The 13954-nt window shown below is 55.8% G+C and overlaps 5 protein-coding genes across 5 annotated transcripts; 2 read left to right on the top strand and 3 right to left on the bottom strand.

The window, feature by feature from the left end:
* The first annotated feature begins 490 nt into the window (after positions 1-490).
* BKA78DRAFT_82300 (AEX-3 domain-containing protein) lies at positions 491-4053 on the top strand. The gene is made up of 3 exons (XM_066893801.1): positions 491-3337; positions 3394-3651; positions 3702-4053. The coding sequence occupies exons 1-3, from the start codon at positions 589-591 to the stop codon at positions 4043-4045; spliced, it is 3351 nt and encodes a 1116-aa protein (XP_066748071.1). The 5' UTR covers positions 491-588; the 3' UTR covers positions 4046-4053.
* Positions 4054-6225: 2172 nt separating this feature from the next.
* On the top strand, positions 6226-8165 carry BKA78DRAFT_350114 (short chain dehydrogenase/reductase; the record flags this gene model as incomplete). Its single annotated transcript, XM_066890928.1, has 7 exons — positions 6226-6275; positions 6403-6637; positions 7030-7092; positions 7181-7288; positions 7574-7714; positions 7937-8078; positions 8137-8165. The coding sequence occupies 7 exons, from the start codon at positions 6226-6228 to the stop codon at positions 8163-8165; spliced, it is 768 nt and encodes a 255-aa protein (XP_066748072.1).
* Positions 8166-8417: 252 nt separating this feature from the next.
* Positions 8418-9491, bottom strand: BKA78DRAFT_292778 (acyl transferase/acyl hydrolase/lysophospholipase; the record flags this gene model as incomplete). Its single annotated transcript, XM_066886102.1, has 1 exon — positions 8418-9491. One exon carries the CDS (start codon positions 9489-9491, stop codon positions 8418-8420), a length of 1074 nt encoding a protein of 357 aa, XP_066748073.1.
* A 454-nt stretch (positions 9492-9945) lies between these two features.
* On the bottom strand, positions 9946-12977 carry BKA78DRAFT_306545 (uncharacterized protein). The gene is made up of 2 exons (XM_066887791.1): positions 11659-12977; positions 9946-11609 (listed from the first exon to the last, which is right to left on the bottom strand). The coding sequence occupies exons 1-2, from the start codon at positions 12487-12489 to the stop codon at positions 10386-10388; spliced, it is 2055 nt and encodes a 684-aa protein (XP_066748074.1). The 5' UTR covers positions 12490-12977; the 3' UTR covers positions 9946-10385.
* On the bottom strand, positions 12268-13400 carry BKA78DRAFT_82370 (uncharacterized protein). The gene has a single exon (XM_066893803.1). It carries the CDS (start codon positions 13247-13249, stop codon positions 12632-12634), a length of 618 nt encoding a protein of 205 aa, XP_066748075.1. The 5' UTR covers positions 13250-13400; the 3' UTR covers positions 12268-12631.
* Between the last annotated feature and the right edge of the window lie 554 nt (positions 13401-13954).

Below are 13954 nucleotides of genomic sequence, written 5' to 3' on the forward strand. Positions count from 1 at the left end.
CGTGCGCTTGCGTCAGGACAGGCCAAGCCCGTCACCAACTACAGCAACTCTGGAGATGACTAGTTCCCCCCGAGACCGATTGACTGATGAGCCGCTAGTTGCTGTACAATCTCTCTCACTCTCGAATTCCAATCGTCGAAATCTCTTGCCTGCTCTCTCTCTCTCTTCCGTTCCTCACTCTTCCTCTTCCATTCGTCCAACCAACACCACGCATCTGCACTGCGACACTCTCGCATTGCACAAGTCGATCACCCTCCGCCCCCGTCGCACAGAAAACACGTCCCGCAGCCCGTCGTGCTACCTGCGCCAAAACGTCTATGCAGCTACACAACAATCGTTGCTGAAGTTTCCTCCTCTCCTCCCACTCCGCTCCCGCCACTCCATGATTTGACCAAACAATCCACCCCGCCAATCCAATCGACATTGCCACCAGCGCCGAACCGCGCGCTGCCGCTCCTTTCTCTTGAACCCAACAAACACCCTCAGTCCCGATACAAGGCCAAGTCTCTTTTTGTTCCTCTTTTTTCCTTTTTCCTCTCTGCCATTTCTACGCGCCACATATTACATCCCGCATAACGCTGGCCGCCTATGGCTCCCATCCCGCCGCCCGAGGCCATGGGCTTGCCCCTCGCCGACTACTTCTTCATATCCGGCATCGAGTCGTCCCAGGTCTATGATGAGCAGCGCTCCCAAGGCGCCGCCATCGCGCCAACCGAGTCGACCATTCAAGAGGACAGTGCCCTGGAGACCGACGACCGGCCGGTCTCCCCAGACGCACTGTCGCTGGGCAAGAGCTCAAGTCATGAACCCCGCCAGTCGATAATAACCATAATCGGCCCGGACAATGGCATCCCACCGACCCCGAGCAACCGAAGCAGTGCCACCATCAAGGGAATATCGACCCACGGAAACGCTGCCCTGAGCGAGGAGGACTTTGAACTGGCATTGCGAAAGTTTGCTGCCGAGCGCGAAAACTTTCTCGAGGAAATACAATTCAGCGCTGGCACGCTCAAGCAGGAGGACCGTCCGAGGCCCCGTCCACGGACCCAGAGAATAGTTAATGAATCGGAAAATGCAGGCGGCTTCCAAGCTGGAATCGGCAGCATCAGGCGGAGGATTAGCACCATGAAGAAACCGACTGGCATGTCGCGCAATGGTACGTCCAGGCCCAGAATATCGACCATCCGAGAGGCTGACGACATGGAAGCTTCAATCCGCACATCACGGCGCATGAGTGGCTACAATTCGGTCATTCCGACTCCCCAGCCTTTCCACCCGGCCCCAAACATGCATCCGCTCAAGAGATCCTACGAACCCGTGCTTCTGGACAGGTATCCGCCGAAGAATATGGTTGACGAACTCAAGAGGAGAAACCCTTTCCCCGATTACGTGCCGATGTTTGCGTTTCCCAATGACGTCAATGTTGTATCTTCGGACGAGAGACCCAAGCCCACCTGGCACGGATTCGCAATGACGCAAGGCGACGGCTCGAAGCTTTACGGCATCTGTTTGATCATGTGGGTGCCTTTGAACCCTGTGGCAGCAGAGGCGCTCGAGCGGTTGTGCGAGGAATGGAGAAAAGCCAACATGACCCCTGAGGAGAGAGAACTGGCCGGTAGTCTGGGAGAGCGTCTTGCTGCCGAGAGGGCAAAGCTGTCGCAGCTCCTGGCTCAGCTGCCGACTGCACCGTCTGGTTCGGATGAACGAGAGAGGCTGGAGGATGAGATCAGCGCCGTCGAGGAGAAAATCAGCCTGATGAACGACCTGCTACGCCCGGTGCGTCATGCAGCTGCTTCCAAGATCGACGGCCTCACCGACGGAGAAACCGGTCTTTGGATTCCTAGGGCGTACGGCGTGCTGGGTCGGGATGGAAACATGACGAATTTCTGGAAGGAATGGCTGAGGGCTGTTGTCGTTCCCATGACCAACGGCGCGGTCCTCAGAGTACCGGCAAGCTCGCCAAAAATCGGCATGTGGCAACCACTTGAGCGCTACGTTGTCAACCTCTGCGCCGAAGCCGTCAGTCCAATCACCTCGACGACCCAGGTGGAGATTGCCATTCGCGAGCTCCGCTTGTACGCTCGCAGGGAGGCTCTGAACGAGATTCCGGGTTCCCGGAACGTCGATCTCTACTCCCTGTTCCGCTCGCTCTCCATCCAGAACATTGTCACGCTTTTCGAATATGTTCTTTCAGAGAGCCGTGTCATTTTGCTCTCATCCCACACGAGCATGCTGCATTTGGCCAGCCAAGCAATTACTCACCTGATTTACCCTCTCAAATGGGCCGGCGTCTTCATTCCAGTACTCCCCGCCCGTTTGATTCAAGCGCTCGAGGCGCCATGCCCCTATATTGTTGGAATCGAACGCCGTTACGACAACGTGGAGCTGCCTGAGGATGACTTCGTCCTCGTGGATCTGGACCAGAATGTCATTGAGAGCACGGCACCTCCTACTTCTCTTCCTCGCCAGACGCGTAGAAAGCTCGTTTCACTGCTGCAAATGGCAGCACCACACAACGTCAAGTACGGCGTTCCAACTGGACCGCCTGCTTATGCTGTTGATGCCTACCCCAACGACTCATTTGCTTCTGAAAACTCATCCATCTTCTCTGCCAAAGCTCCCAGGTCAACTCTCTCGACATATGTCAGCCTCAACTCAGCGTCCTTTGGAGACTCCGGCGCTCGCCTTTTCCCCCCGAGGCCATGCGTCTTCAACGCCTTTATGCAATCACGGACCGAGAGCCGTGGAGCCGAGAGACCTTCGACAAGCTCAACAGTCAGGACAAACAACTCCCCACCGTCGTCGCGGACGTCGCCCACCTCGACCATGTTCCCGCCGCCGCCTTCGACTCCCATCTCTCGCAGCGACTCCGGCTATGCCCTGCAAGCCAGCCTCCGTGAAAAGCGCTCTGCCCAGTTCGACGCGGTATCGCGAAGGAGCTCTTCGGTACTCAAGACAGCCATTGGAAACAACTTGCTCGGCCGTAGTACTAACGACCTGCAACAGTTCGGCCCGGCAAACATGAACAACCTGCGCAGACCCAGCCAACCCATCATGAACCACTCGGGCAACCAGCACTCGGCCAATCTTTCGACCTCGACCCTTGGTCCCGACTTCCGTCTCGGCTCATCCGGTTCGTCGTATGCCCCGTCCGTCTACGCCCAGTCTACCCTCGCCGCCTCAACCATTATGCCCAACACGTTTTCGGCCCCGGTACGCAACTCGGAGACGACCCAGTGGTGCGAAGGTCACTGCATGCAGTGGAGGCCCAACGACGAGAGGACTTTTTGCTCCGTCTGCGAAGAGCGGTCCGAAGATGGCATCTACAAGTGTGCCGGTAAGTAGATGTCCAAGTCCCTTGAATGGTCGTCCCTCCCTTCTAACAAGCCACAGGATGCAACATGGCTTCGCACGCCAAGTGCCTTGCTCAGATTTGCCTCGTCTGCCCAACTGCGTTCCATCCCGACCTGATCCGCGCGGCTTTTGTGCGTTGCTTCGCCAGTCTCTTCTACACCTACAGGCGCTTTTTGGGTGCCCCGTCGTCGGACCAGAAGAAATCTGGAATGATTTACAAATTCAACATGGAAGGCTTCTTGAGGAGTATGCCGAACGACAATTCAGAGTACTTTACCATGCTCCAGGACACTCAAGGTATGTTGGCCGCCATGAATACCATGTGCAACGACTGACTCTAGTACTAGCCTTCAACGAGTTCATCTACGAGCGGGAGACAATGTCATCTGATCATCCAACAGTCAAGCTGTTTGACCAGATAATCCTCTCAAAGAAGAACCGCGGCCGCACGTCCATCTTCTCCAAATCATCCACCGACTTCCTCAATGACACTTCCGACCACCTGTGGCGTTCTGCTGCTGCGACGCCGCCGTCGTCCCGCTTTCCTGGAGACTATAGGTCCATTGTGAGCCGCGCTCCTGCCAAGTTGGACCCTACTCTCATGAAGGAGCCGAGGTCGATCCAGGGCATGGCTCGTGTCGCCCAGGAAAAGACCAAGAGGAAGCCTCTGTCTGGCATGTTCGGAAAATGAACGTGAAGGGCAGTGTTCAACTTATTTCACCACTGTAAGATAAGCCGCCGGTCCACAACCCCCGGGCCAGCCCTCGACACTCGCAAGGGCTTCCGGCATAACGTCTATTGTCCGCCACCAAATGCCACGACCTGGTCCGCATTCTGGCGCCACATGGCATCCGCTGGAGCTGAGCATCCCGCCTTCTCATGCCGACTTGGTCAGTCATCACAGAGACTGCCAAGTCAAAGCTCCGACAATCTCGTCGAAATTTGCCCTCGAACATCTGTTGGGGACTTGGAGTGCACAGCCGACAGGCTGCTGCTGTTGTTTGATTATTGGAACGTACGCGCGGCGGTATGCGATTCGATTCAAGAGACGGGAAAAAATAAACGTCCAAAAAACGTCCACAAAAAGTATTGGGAGGTCTGTCTACAACACTTCTTCCACTTGGAACTAGTAGCCTGTAAAGAGCGAGGAGGCACATGTGCATCACCACCATCTGGCGGCGATATGTGTCTCCCATTTTGTTTCTTGTTTTTCTGGCTTTCCTTCTTGGCTTCTGCCTTTTTTTTTCGTTATCTTCTTCTCGTGCTTGGTTTTGGACGCTCTGCTGGGCACCGTGGTGCTTTGTTGCCCTTCGATTGCTTGCTTTCTTGGAGCAGCCTGCCGGGCAAAATCTTGCCTTTCTTGACTTTTGTTGGATACTCCCCCTTGCGCTTGTTGCTGCTATTCCGTCGGCATTATACCTCTCTGCCGCATTAGTCCGGGCCTCCCTTTTCGCCTCTGCCCGTCCACGTGGTTGAGGTAGAATTGGAGGTTTCATTTTTCTGTTGTTCATCTCCTCTTTATTTTGGCTTTTGGATACTCCTCCCTCCTGCCTTGCGTGGTTTGCACTCCATGGCATGCATGCATCGGGACTGGCGCGGCGCTTGCCGAATACTGCGTTACTTTGGTAGACTTGGATTGGGAATTGTGAGTTGGGGCTTTTGGATTGATGGGGCGCGGTTTGCGAGTTTGGATCGTCGTTCCTTTTGGCGAGCGACAGTAAGAGATTGATCGATTGTATTGTTAGTCAAAGAAGAAAGCCGAGCGAGGGTACTTTGGGCCTGGAATAGAGCAATCGAGTCGAAAGAGAAAGAAAAATGATGAAGGGGCTTAGATAGCCTTTGCGCGTACATAGTGATATAGATAGGCACATACCTATTGCCAACCACCAATCAATAGAAGACACAGACACATTCGTACAACCCAGCCAGCCAGCCGTGCGGATCTAGATATATTCCCGCCGCCTGCAGTGGTGATTGGACAACACATGGATGGCCCCTTCCCTCTCAACCCCACCCCCACCTTCCTTCCCTGAACCCGCCACGGGAACCCCTCCTCTTCTTCCTTGGTTCAGCCCCACACCCACCACCCACCAGCCGGATCTGGGTCGATGAGTAACTAACGGACCGAGGAACGTTTTGTTGGTTGACAGCTTGTCGTTACCGAACACCAAGATACCAGCTTTCTTCACCGCATCGTCGTCGAGTTGACGTCTGTCAAACCTTTCAATTTCTGGATCTGTCAACTGTGAAGAACCAGTGAGAGTTGGATGACTGAGAGCGAGCGGCGATTGACGACGTACAGCCGATTTGGGGACTGCCGTCTCTCCCACTTTCAACCTCTGTCTGTTGACGTGTCGACTTTTTCTTCTTCTTCTCTTCCATCTCACCGAGCCATTCAGACCACGACGATTGGAGGGATTGGGTGTTGTAGGTATGTCAGCTCCACTTCTTCTATCCATTTCTCTCTCTTCGTCTTTCCCCCTCGTAGATGTCAAAGAGATTGGTCGAGAGAAAGAGCAATTGCGAACACGGGGCAGAAAGAAACGTCCTCTTGACGGGAACATTCGCATCAGATATGAGCAAGGTTGCGTGGGTCAACTTGGTGCAGATGAGGAGATGTAGCAGGACGAAAGTGCTTGCTTGTCTTCTGGCTGCCTGGTTGAAGACAGTTCATCCGCTTCTCCCTCAATCAATTTGACCAATCTCCAAGTCTTTCTCAATTTCAATCCCTTTCCCTCGATCAATGGCAAAAGACACATCCTGACACATGCCCCAGATCCACTCAGACATCCAGGCTCTTGGAAATCACTCCATTGCCACGGCAATAGATTGAACACCACAAGTTTTTATCAGGGACAAGATTTCGCCATCATGCCATACGATCTGAGAGGACGCAACGTCTTGGTCACCGGCGGCTCGAGGTAAGCCAACAACACCAAACACAATTCCCCTCCAACCTCCAAATCCAATCCAGCACATCATCTCCACGCCAAATCCGTTGCCCCCCTCCCCCTTCCTTTCCCCAACAAACTAACTCCCCACCTGTAGAGGCCTCGGCGCAGCAATCGCGCACGCCTTCGCGGCGCAGGGCGCCAACGTGGCCATCAACTTCCAGTCCAACGCCGCGGCCGCGCAGTCCGTCATCGACTCGATCGAGCAGAAGCACCCGGACGTCGTCACGCTGGCGCTGCGCGCAGACGTCGGACGCATGGACGAGTGCGCCGAGTTGGTTGGCAAGGTTGCGAAAAACCTCGGGGGACTGGATGTTGTTGTTGCTAATGCGGTGAGTTTGAATTTCGGAAAAAAAAAAGGAGACGGGAGCCAGCCACAGTGGGTGGCAAACAGGAGACTTGCCGACTTCAAGCCTGCTTGGTACCAACGAAGTCCGCATGGAGAGAAGAAGAGTCTACAAGCTCGTGATGCGTCGAAGATGGAGAGTTTTTTTTTTTTTTTTTTTTCCCTCTTGAATGATGGTTACAAGCAGCGTTCGTGCGCTTGCGCTTGGATATGCGACGACTTGGGACTAGAGCCAGGCTCTGAGTTTCTTCCGTCACCTCCTGTAGAGCGAGGGGAGAATGGAGGAGAAGAGAGAAAAGAGAGGAGAGGAAAATCATGCATGCAATGACACTGGGGGATTGCTTGAATGTTTTGCTGACAACTACGACTCTTCTCCAGGGCTACACCAAGTTCTCCAAATTCGGCGACCTGGATGCATTGAGCGAAGAAGACTGGGACAAGGTGCGCTTTCTCCCCCTCTTTTCCCTTCGACCACACTGCAAGCCATCAACACGGACCGAACACTAACCGTGTCACTCACAACACACAGTGCTGGGCCGTCAACGTCAAGGGCAAGCTCGCCCTCCTGCGCGCCGCGCTGCCCACCTTCAATGCCAACAAGGACGGCGGCGCTTTCATCATCACATCGTCTGTAGCGGTACGTTGGAAATCCTTCTTCTTGTTCTACAAATACAACGAACTTGACATCTTTTGCGCATCTGGTGCGAGCGCGAGGGGTCGAGGCTGTCTCGGTTTCTATGTTGTATTATTTACACGGCGTGAAGACGCCTCGCTATCGCCACCACCCTCTCAATTACCAACTCTCCTGTACATTATTGCAGCCCAGCTGTGCTCCTCGCTGCCGCAAGATCAAAACGACAACATCTACCCCAAACGAAAAATCGTATCCAAGAAGGCTAACATCGCTTTGCTACAACGACAGGGCGTCCAACAAAGCGGCAGCTCAATGGCCTACAGCGTAACCAAAGCCGCGCAGCTGCACCTGATGAAGTGCCTCGCCGCATCGCAGGGCGACAAGGTGCGCGTCAACGCCGTGCTGCCGGGCCTGCTCCTCACCGACTGGGTACGTCTGTCTTGTCTCCGTTTCGGCCCCGGCATATCCATGCCACGACGGCTCCCACGCCGTTGATCCCGTCCCCCCGTCTCCCGCCTTGTCTCGGATCATGGCACCACCGAGCCATTCCGCCTCTCAGGGGTGTGGCTGGGATGTGATTGTGGGGAGACGGGACGCGCGTATTGGTGCTATTTACGTGCGTATTCGCTGACGCGACGGACGCGAATGTAGGGCGAGCAATACCCCCCTGAGGTTATCGAGGCGATGAAGGAAAAGGCCGCGCTCAAGACGGTGACGGACTTGCAGGACTGCGCCGACACGTATGTAATGTTGGCCAAAAACACGTCGATGACGGGGGCGAAGATCCAAGTTGGTGAGTCTGTCGTCCACGTTAACCTCCCTGAGCGGATGTTGAGCTCACTGCTTTCCAGACGCTGGTCTCTTTGTGAATTCGGCCTGATGTCATGGCGGTGGGAACGGAGACTTTTTGACGGCGGTAGACGACTCGAAGGCGTCGTAAATAGGTTTGGCAGGCGGACGGTGCCCACGAGGTTTCCAGAATCGGGCTGTAGCAATAGAATCCCTGGAGAAGAATACGGCAAGTGCCTTCTGGACTTCTGCTGCCTGGAGCCAAGATTCTTCCAAATCTTTTCCAAGCAGCCAGCGTTGCCCGCGTTTGTTGTCAGACTGGCAAGACGGCTCAACGGCCCGGTCAGTCGTCGTCGACTGCGAGTTCCGTGCCGTCGAGCCCCTTGAGTATCTCTTCAATACTTCGCGGGTCGTCGACGGCCCAAACACCACCGCCCTTGACAGCTCCCTTCATGCCGACCTCTTTGCCGACGAGGTTGCGTCCGACCCTACCAGGCCCAATGCCCAGCCATCTCCGCACCTTCTCTTCCTTGTCCAGATATTTGACGCTGCCCCACCAGTCGACCGTTTCGACGCACTGCCGGGCGAGCAAGTCTTTGAGCTCGGCCGCGCTTCCAAAGGGCCGCGCCGTGACGTTGGACACGCAAGGCATGAAGCCCGGCCAGGCAACAATGTCGCCGCCGCCGGGATTGCTCTTGCTCGGCTGGTCGAGGAGGCGGCGCATCTCCGTCTCGGCAGGCTTCATCAGGGGGCTGTGGAAGGGCGAGTCGGCCTTGAGGCGCACGGCGCGCGGGTCGTGGCCGCCAAACTGGCGGACGTGGGTCAAGAGCGTCATGATGCGCTCAATGCTGCCACTAAGGACAATCTGGTTCTTGCTGTTGATGTTTGCAATCAGGACCTGCTGGACGGCGGGCAGCGAGTCCTGCCCGCTGTCGGCCTTGTTGCCCAGGCCGCCGTAGCCCAGGAACTCTGCAATTGCGTCCGTCAGCGAGGCCAGGCGCTCTTCGTTCTCGCACACCAGCGCGACCATTCCGACGTCGCCGCCGCCAATGGCCGCGCTAGCCTCCTTCGCGCATCGCGCCATGACCTCGCCTCGTCGCCGCACCATGCGCAGCGCGTCGCCAAAGCCAAGATTGCCTGCCGCTACCAGCGCGGCAAACTCTCCCAGACTGTGGCCCAGCGTGAAGTCGACCCGCGCCCGCACGTCGAAGCCAAATTCCTTTTCCAGAACCCGCAGTATCAGCACCGACGTGGCCATGATGGCCGGCTGCGCGTTCTCGGTCGCCGTCAGCTTCGCGTTTGGGCCTTCGGATATGATGCGCGTCAGAGGGGTGCCGCTGAGGGCGAGCGTCGTATCGATCTCGTCGAGGACGGGTTTGACGGTGCGAGGAAAGGCTTCGAGCCAGGGCCGGATCATGTCGACGCGTTGAACTCCCTGGCCTATACAGGCGATGCATTAGCAAGTGCGGACAAGGACTGTGAGGTCTGCAGGGAAATGTCACCTGGAAAGAATAGTGCCGTCTTCGGCCGGCGGGGTGCGTTGGCGGAGTAGTGTTGACATTTGTTGCATGCAAGAGGCGAGGGTCGCCTGAGGCGCGGACGACAGCCATGTTTGGGCAAGGCGATGGGAGGGCGACTTGTCGGCATCTTGGGAAGGTTATGGCAAGGAAGAGGGTGATGGGAGCAATTGGATGGTCGATGGACTGAGGGTGGGACGAGCCACCGCGGGCGAGCAGTGACGCACCGAGCTTAAGCTCGAGCCATTCACGCGTGTGGGGGGCCGACGTGCCGACCCGAGGGCCCTGCGCTTCGTCAGGCCTGAGGCCTCCAGGCATTCCAAATTTTGTCAAACTTTCACGCGTCGCAAAATGCTTTTTTCAACCTCTTCTCTTGATTTTCACGCCATGCTGTGCGTTTCATTCGATGCATGAGCATCACGCCAATGTCAGACCGTCAATGCTGCTCGTCCAAGTCCTCATCCACCTCGGATACGCCCTTACGGCTCCGCCATGCTCGAAGAAGACTGCCACCGAGGCTGTTGTTGATCAGGGGCCAACGGAAAACTTGCTCTGCTGCTGGATACATGGGCGCAACGAATTATGCAAAAATGACTCGGTGGATTCGCGGGGCTCGGCCCACATCCGGGTATATCAGCGCAGGAAACCAGACAACAAACATGGTAAGTTCAATCAACTGCAGCAAATGAGCAAACATTATGAAGCGTCTTATAACACGCGTGCCGGATTCCCTGCGACCTTGCTTCGCTCCGGTATTTTCTAAGTCACCGCAGTCAGCAACTGTACGACCTCGTTCAAGGATACGCTTCACCTACTCCATCTGGAGGAAACATTCTCCGACTCAAAACAGACCCAGCAGCGACGACGGTGCCCTTCTTGATGTGGATTCCGGACAAAATCGTCGAGTTGCCACCGATGAAGACGTCTTCATCTATTGTGATGTTTCTCGAGATCGTGGGCACCTCGTCCCCTTCCTTGCGAGCCGGCCAGTTGTGAGGGTCGCTCGTGTAAATCTTGACATCTGGTCCAATGACTGTCCTTGGTCCGATTTCGATTTTCGCACCATCTTCAAAACTGCAGTTGGGTCCAACAGTGACCTTTTCGTGGAGAACAATATTCCAACCGTAGTCGCACGTAAACGGGCCCTCGACGCGCACATCTCTGGCTATTTGACCAACTCTGAACGGCTGTTCGCTTTTGATCCCCTCCGAAGGCACAATGACTTCTCGTAAGAGCTGCAAGTCGTCGTCGTCTCGCAGTCCAGCCATGAGCGCAAAATTGTACTTTTGTAAAAGGGCTTTGCATCGTTTGCGGCTCTCCACAAGCAAAGGCTCGTTCCGATAATATGGGAATTGTCCCAACATTTGGGCCACATTCTCTTGAGGGAAGGGAAGCTGGTCATGTCGAGAACCACCAGCCAAGGGTGTCAGCTGGACAGACCGAAAGATTCCAACCGAGTTCAAGGGCGCAGGAGCAGGCCCTACTGCTTCATGGGGCAGACTAGTGTGCTTTGGTAGTTGCTCTGGTCGCTGCGTAGGGATCCAGGGCGCTTGCTGTTCGTGCTGCCCCGATTCGCCAACTATCATTCGTCTATACGGATCCGAAGGAGCCCTTGCCATGATCGAAGGAACATCTGGGCCGGCGGAACGGTCTTGCGAGTATGTGCGTCGAGGTTGGTCTTCGCGAACCGGACCCCATTGGCCGCGAAAGTCGCATGAGCTGTCTTCGCTGATTGACGGGAGTCGTGGCTGGCTTTCTTCCGTCCTAATTGTGCTTCTGTTTTCGCTAGCTTGGTCCCCAATTGGCCTCGGAAAGATCCTTGGGCTCTCGGAAAAGCTCTGCTTCGATTGTATTGGAGTCGTCTTGGGCATACCGGACTTTGGCCAGCTTGTCGTAAGGTAGCCCTCGCACACGAAGCCGCCGCGGGAGCAGTTGAAGCATACCGGTTTGTTCTCGTCGCATTTCTTTTTGCGGCGCCTGCAGGTCTGGCAACCTGTCTTGGTCCTATTACTGAAATTCTAGCATACGTGTCAACGAGTGCGGATGAAACAGAGTGGAAGACAATACCCTTTTCCTCTTCTTTTGTGGGTCGATTTGTACGCCTGCCTTGGTGATTTCGGCAATGCCGGGGTTTTCGCTGGTCAACTGCGAACTTGGCGCCGCATCCTTTCGCGCGGGACCATGGCTTTCTCTCGGTCTTTCGATGATGTTTGCAATTGCGCCAGCATTGTCGCACGCCGAGTCTGTCCTCTCGGACTGCTTTGAACCATGGCGCTCCTTTTGGTCGTCGGCTGTGGACTTGTCGGCCTGAGCTTGTACGTGGGTTTGCTTCTGGGAGCGATGGTGATCTAGCGCAAGTTTGTTGGATCCAGAATCCTGTTCTTCAGAGGGGCGCATGTCTGCTTCCGGAGAGTTGTCATCAGATTCGAGGTCAGAGGCGCTGTCATAGTCCTGCTCCTCTGTAGCAGCGCAAGCCTGGCGTTCTGGTGAAAAGCGTTCCGAGCCATCGTCGGGGTCGTCTGTTGCTAACCTTTTGCGCTTCTTCTCGGCAGGCGGTGTGTAGGGGATTATTCGAAAATCGGTCGGTCTCTTATAAGGGCTTGGAGAATTGGTTCTTAAATGTGGATCGTTTGGCGGTGTCGGGTCCATTTTAGCAGCAGAGGCAAGCCCGTGCGTAGGCGGTAAATCTTGAGGAGCGTTCATCTCAGGACTGGTCTTGAAAAAGGACTCATGGCCGGGCGGCGCGACTGGACTGTCATTTGCGGATTGAGCGCGAGATGGTCGACTATTGACGGCGGTAAAGCCCACAACTGCGTCGGAGTGGCTGGGACGCACGTCATGGTTTGCAGCGGAGTCGGGAGCTTTGCGCATGACCAAATCTCGCGGTTCATGAGCCATGGCACCAGTCTGCAAGAGCAGAAAAGGCGAAAATGGCTCGACAAGAAGGAAGACGGGAGCGCAGACGCGGCCAAGGTGGGAGCGGCGGCCAGGATTTTTTTGCTAGGAACGAGGGTCGGACGGGCTCGTGGCTGCTACTCGTCTAGGCAGGCAGCTTGGGAGGAAGTTTGGCGACGCGCATCCAGCTCGTGTTGAAGGACTGGAAGCTGAACATGTACGAAAGAGCTGGCGCAAGGCAAGCAAGCGGCTGCTGGCGCTTAGAGGCAGCCAGGCAATCGAGGTGGAATGAGGCGCGACGCACAGCCCAGGCGCTTCGCAAACCGAGCGAGAAGGTGGACGCGGGCGCGGGCGAGAGGAGGTTAGGTGTGAGGACGGGACGGGGATCAAAAAACGACGAGCGTGGCCGTGGGTGCGAGGAGGTGGTATAGATGAGGACGACGACACATGGTGATTGGACTGTTGGTGGGGGAGGAAGAGACGACAGGCGCCAGGAACGGCCTTGAGAGGTAACGCTGGCTGATGTGCGCGCGGGAGAGACGACGGGCATCCATCTGGCTGACTGGCTGACTGGCTGGCACCTGCCTGCCTGGCCTCGCCTGGGCTGGCTTGCTTGCCGTTGCTTGCTTGGGCTTAAGGGACCCTGGCACAGACCGATGCGGATGTTTAGAGGCGAGGGGGCCGCCACTCTACTGACCCTCGCTCTCCTCTCGTACCTACTGCCCCAAATAGCGACCACTCCACGTGACGACAACAACAACATGGAACGTCTTCTTTTCTCATTGACTGCTCAAGAAAAGCAATTTCTGGCCAACATTCCCAACTCCCTTCGTCTGCATCCATTCTCGCCCATCCTGCATGCCCTGCAAAACGACAAGTCTTCTTCACTCTGGTGGGCCTGCACCGCAACCTCCCATTTCGCTCTAGTCTGCGCCAGCAATGCACTGCTACCCACTGCTGATGCGTCTCTCTTTGTGGCTGGATGGATAGAGCCCTCTTCAAGACGCACTCCTTCACTGCAATCCCAACAAGAACCGCTATGCCATTGTGCAGACCATCTTGTACTCAGTTCTTTTGTGGACATTTCTTATCCTTCTGAGCACCGCACCAATTACATGAAGCGGCCAGGAGACGAAGCAACCAACATTGTTGGCGACGCGGCACAGAGGCACCGTACCAACACCACAGACCAATCCATCTTGGCAGTGTAGCCAACAAAACCCACGACAACAGAAGAGTTTTCTCTCCTCTAGCGCGCGGATTCCCTGCCTTCTCCAGTTCTTTTGTTAAATCTACGGGACATGGACTCCACACAGACAGTGACATGGCCTGCCCGAGCAAAAGTCCCGTCGACGAAACCAGCCACTCGCATGCTGCTCCTGGCTCCCAAGTGGGTACTCACAGCTTGCATCCGCGGAGACTGCGCAGTGTGCTCCCAGCCATGTACATACACTCAACTAACCGCTCG

The sequence above is a fragment of the Phyllosticta capitalensis genome, assembly GCF_038381095.1.
Source record: "Phyllosticta capitalensis strain CBS 128856 chromosome Unknown BKA78scaffold_2, whole genome shotgun sequence".
NCBI lineage: Eukaryota > Fungi > Ascomycota > Dothideomycetes > Botryosphaeriales > Phyllostictaceae > Phyllosticta > Phyllosticta capitalensis.

Bases quoted from the DNA above. Each gene is read 5' to 3' on its own strand.
- BKA78DRAFT_82300 (XM_066893801.1), top strand. From the start codon at position 589: ATGGCTCCCATCCCGCCGCCCGAGGCCATGGGCTTGCCCCTCGCCGAC. The intron at 3,338-3,393 runs GTAAGTAGATGT...AACAAGCCACAG, and splicing joins TGGCATCTACAAGTGTGCCG to GATGCAACATGGCTTCGCAC. The intron at 3,652-3,701 runs GTATGTTGGCCG...CTCTAGTACTAG, and splicing joins CATGCTCCAGGACACTCAAG to CCTTCAACGAGTTCATCTAC.
- BKA78DRAFT_306545 (XM_066887791.1), bottom strand. From the start codon at position 12,489: ATGGCTCATGAACCGCGAGATTTGGTCATGCGCAAAGCTCCCGACTCC. The intron at 11,610-11,658 runs GTATTGTCTTCC...CACGTATGCTAG, and splicing joins CACAAAAGAAGAGGAAAAGG to AATTTCAGTAATAGGACCAA.
- BKA78DRAFT_82370 (XM_066893803.1), bottom strand. From the start codon at position 13,249: ATGTTGTTGTTGTCGTCACGTGGAGTGGTCGCTATTTGGGGCAGTAGG.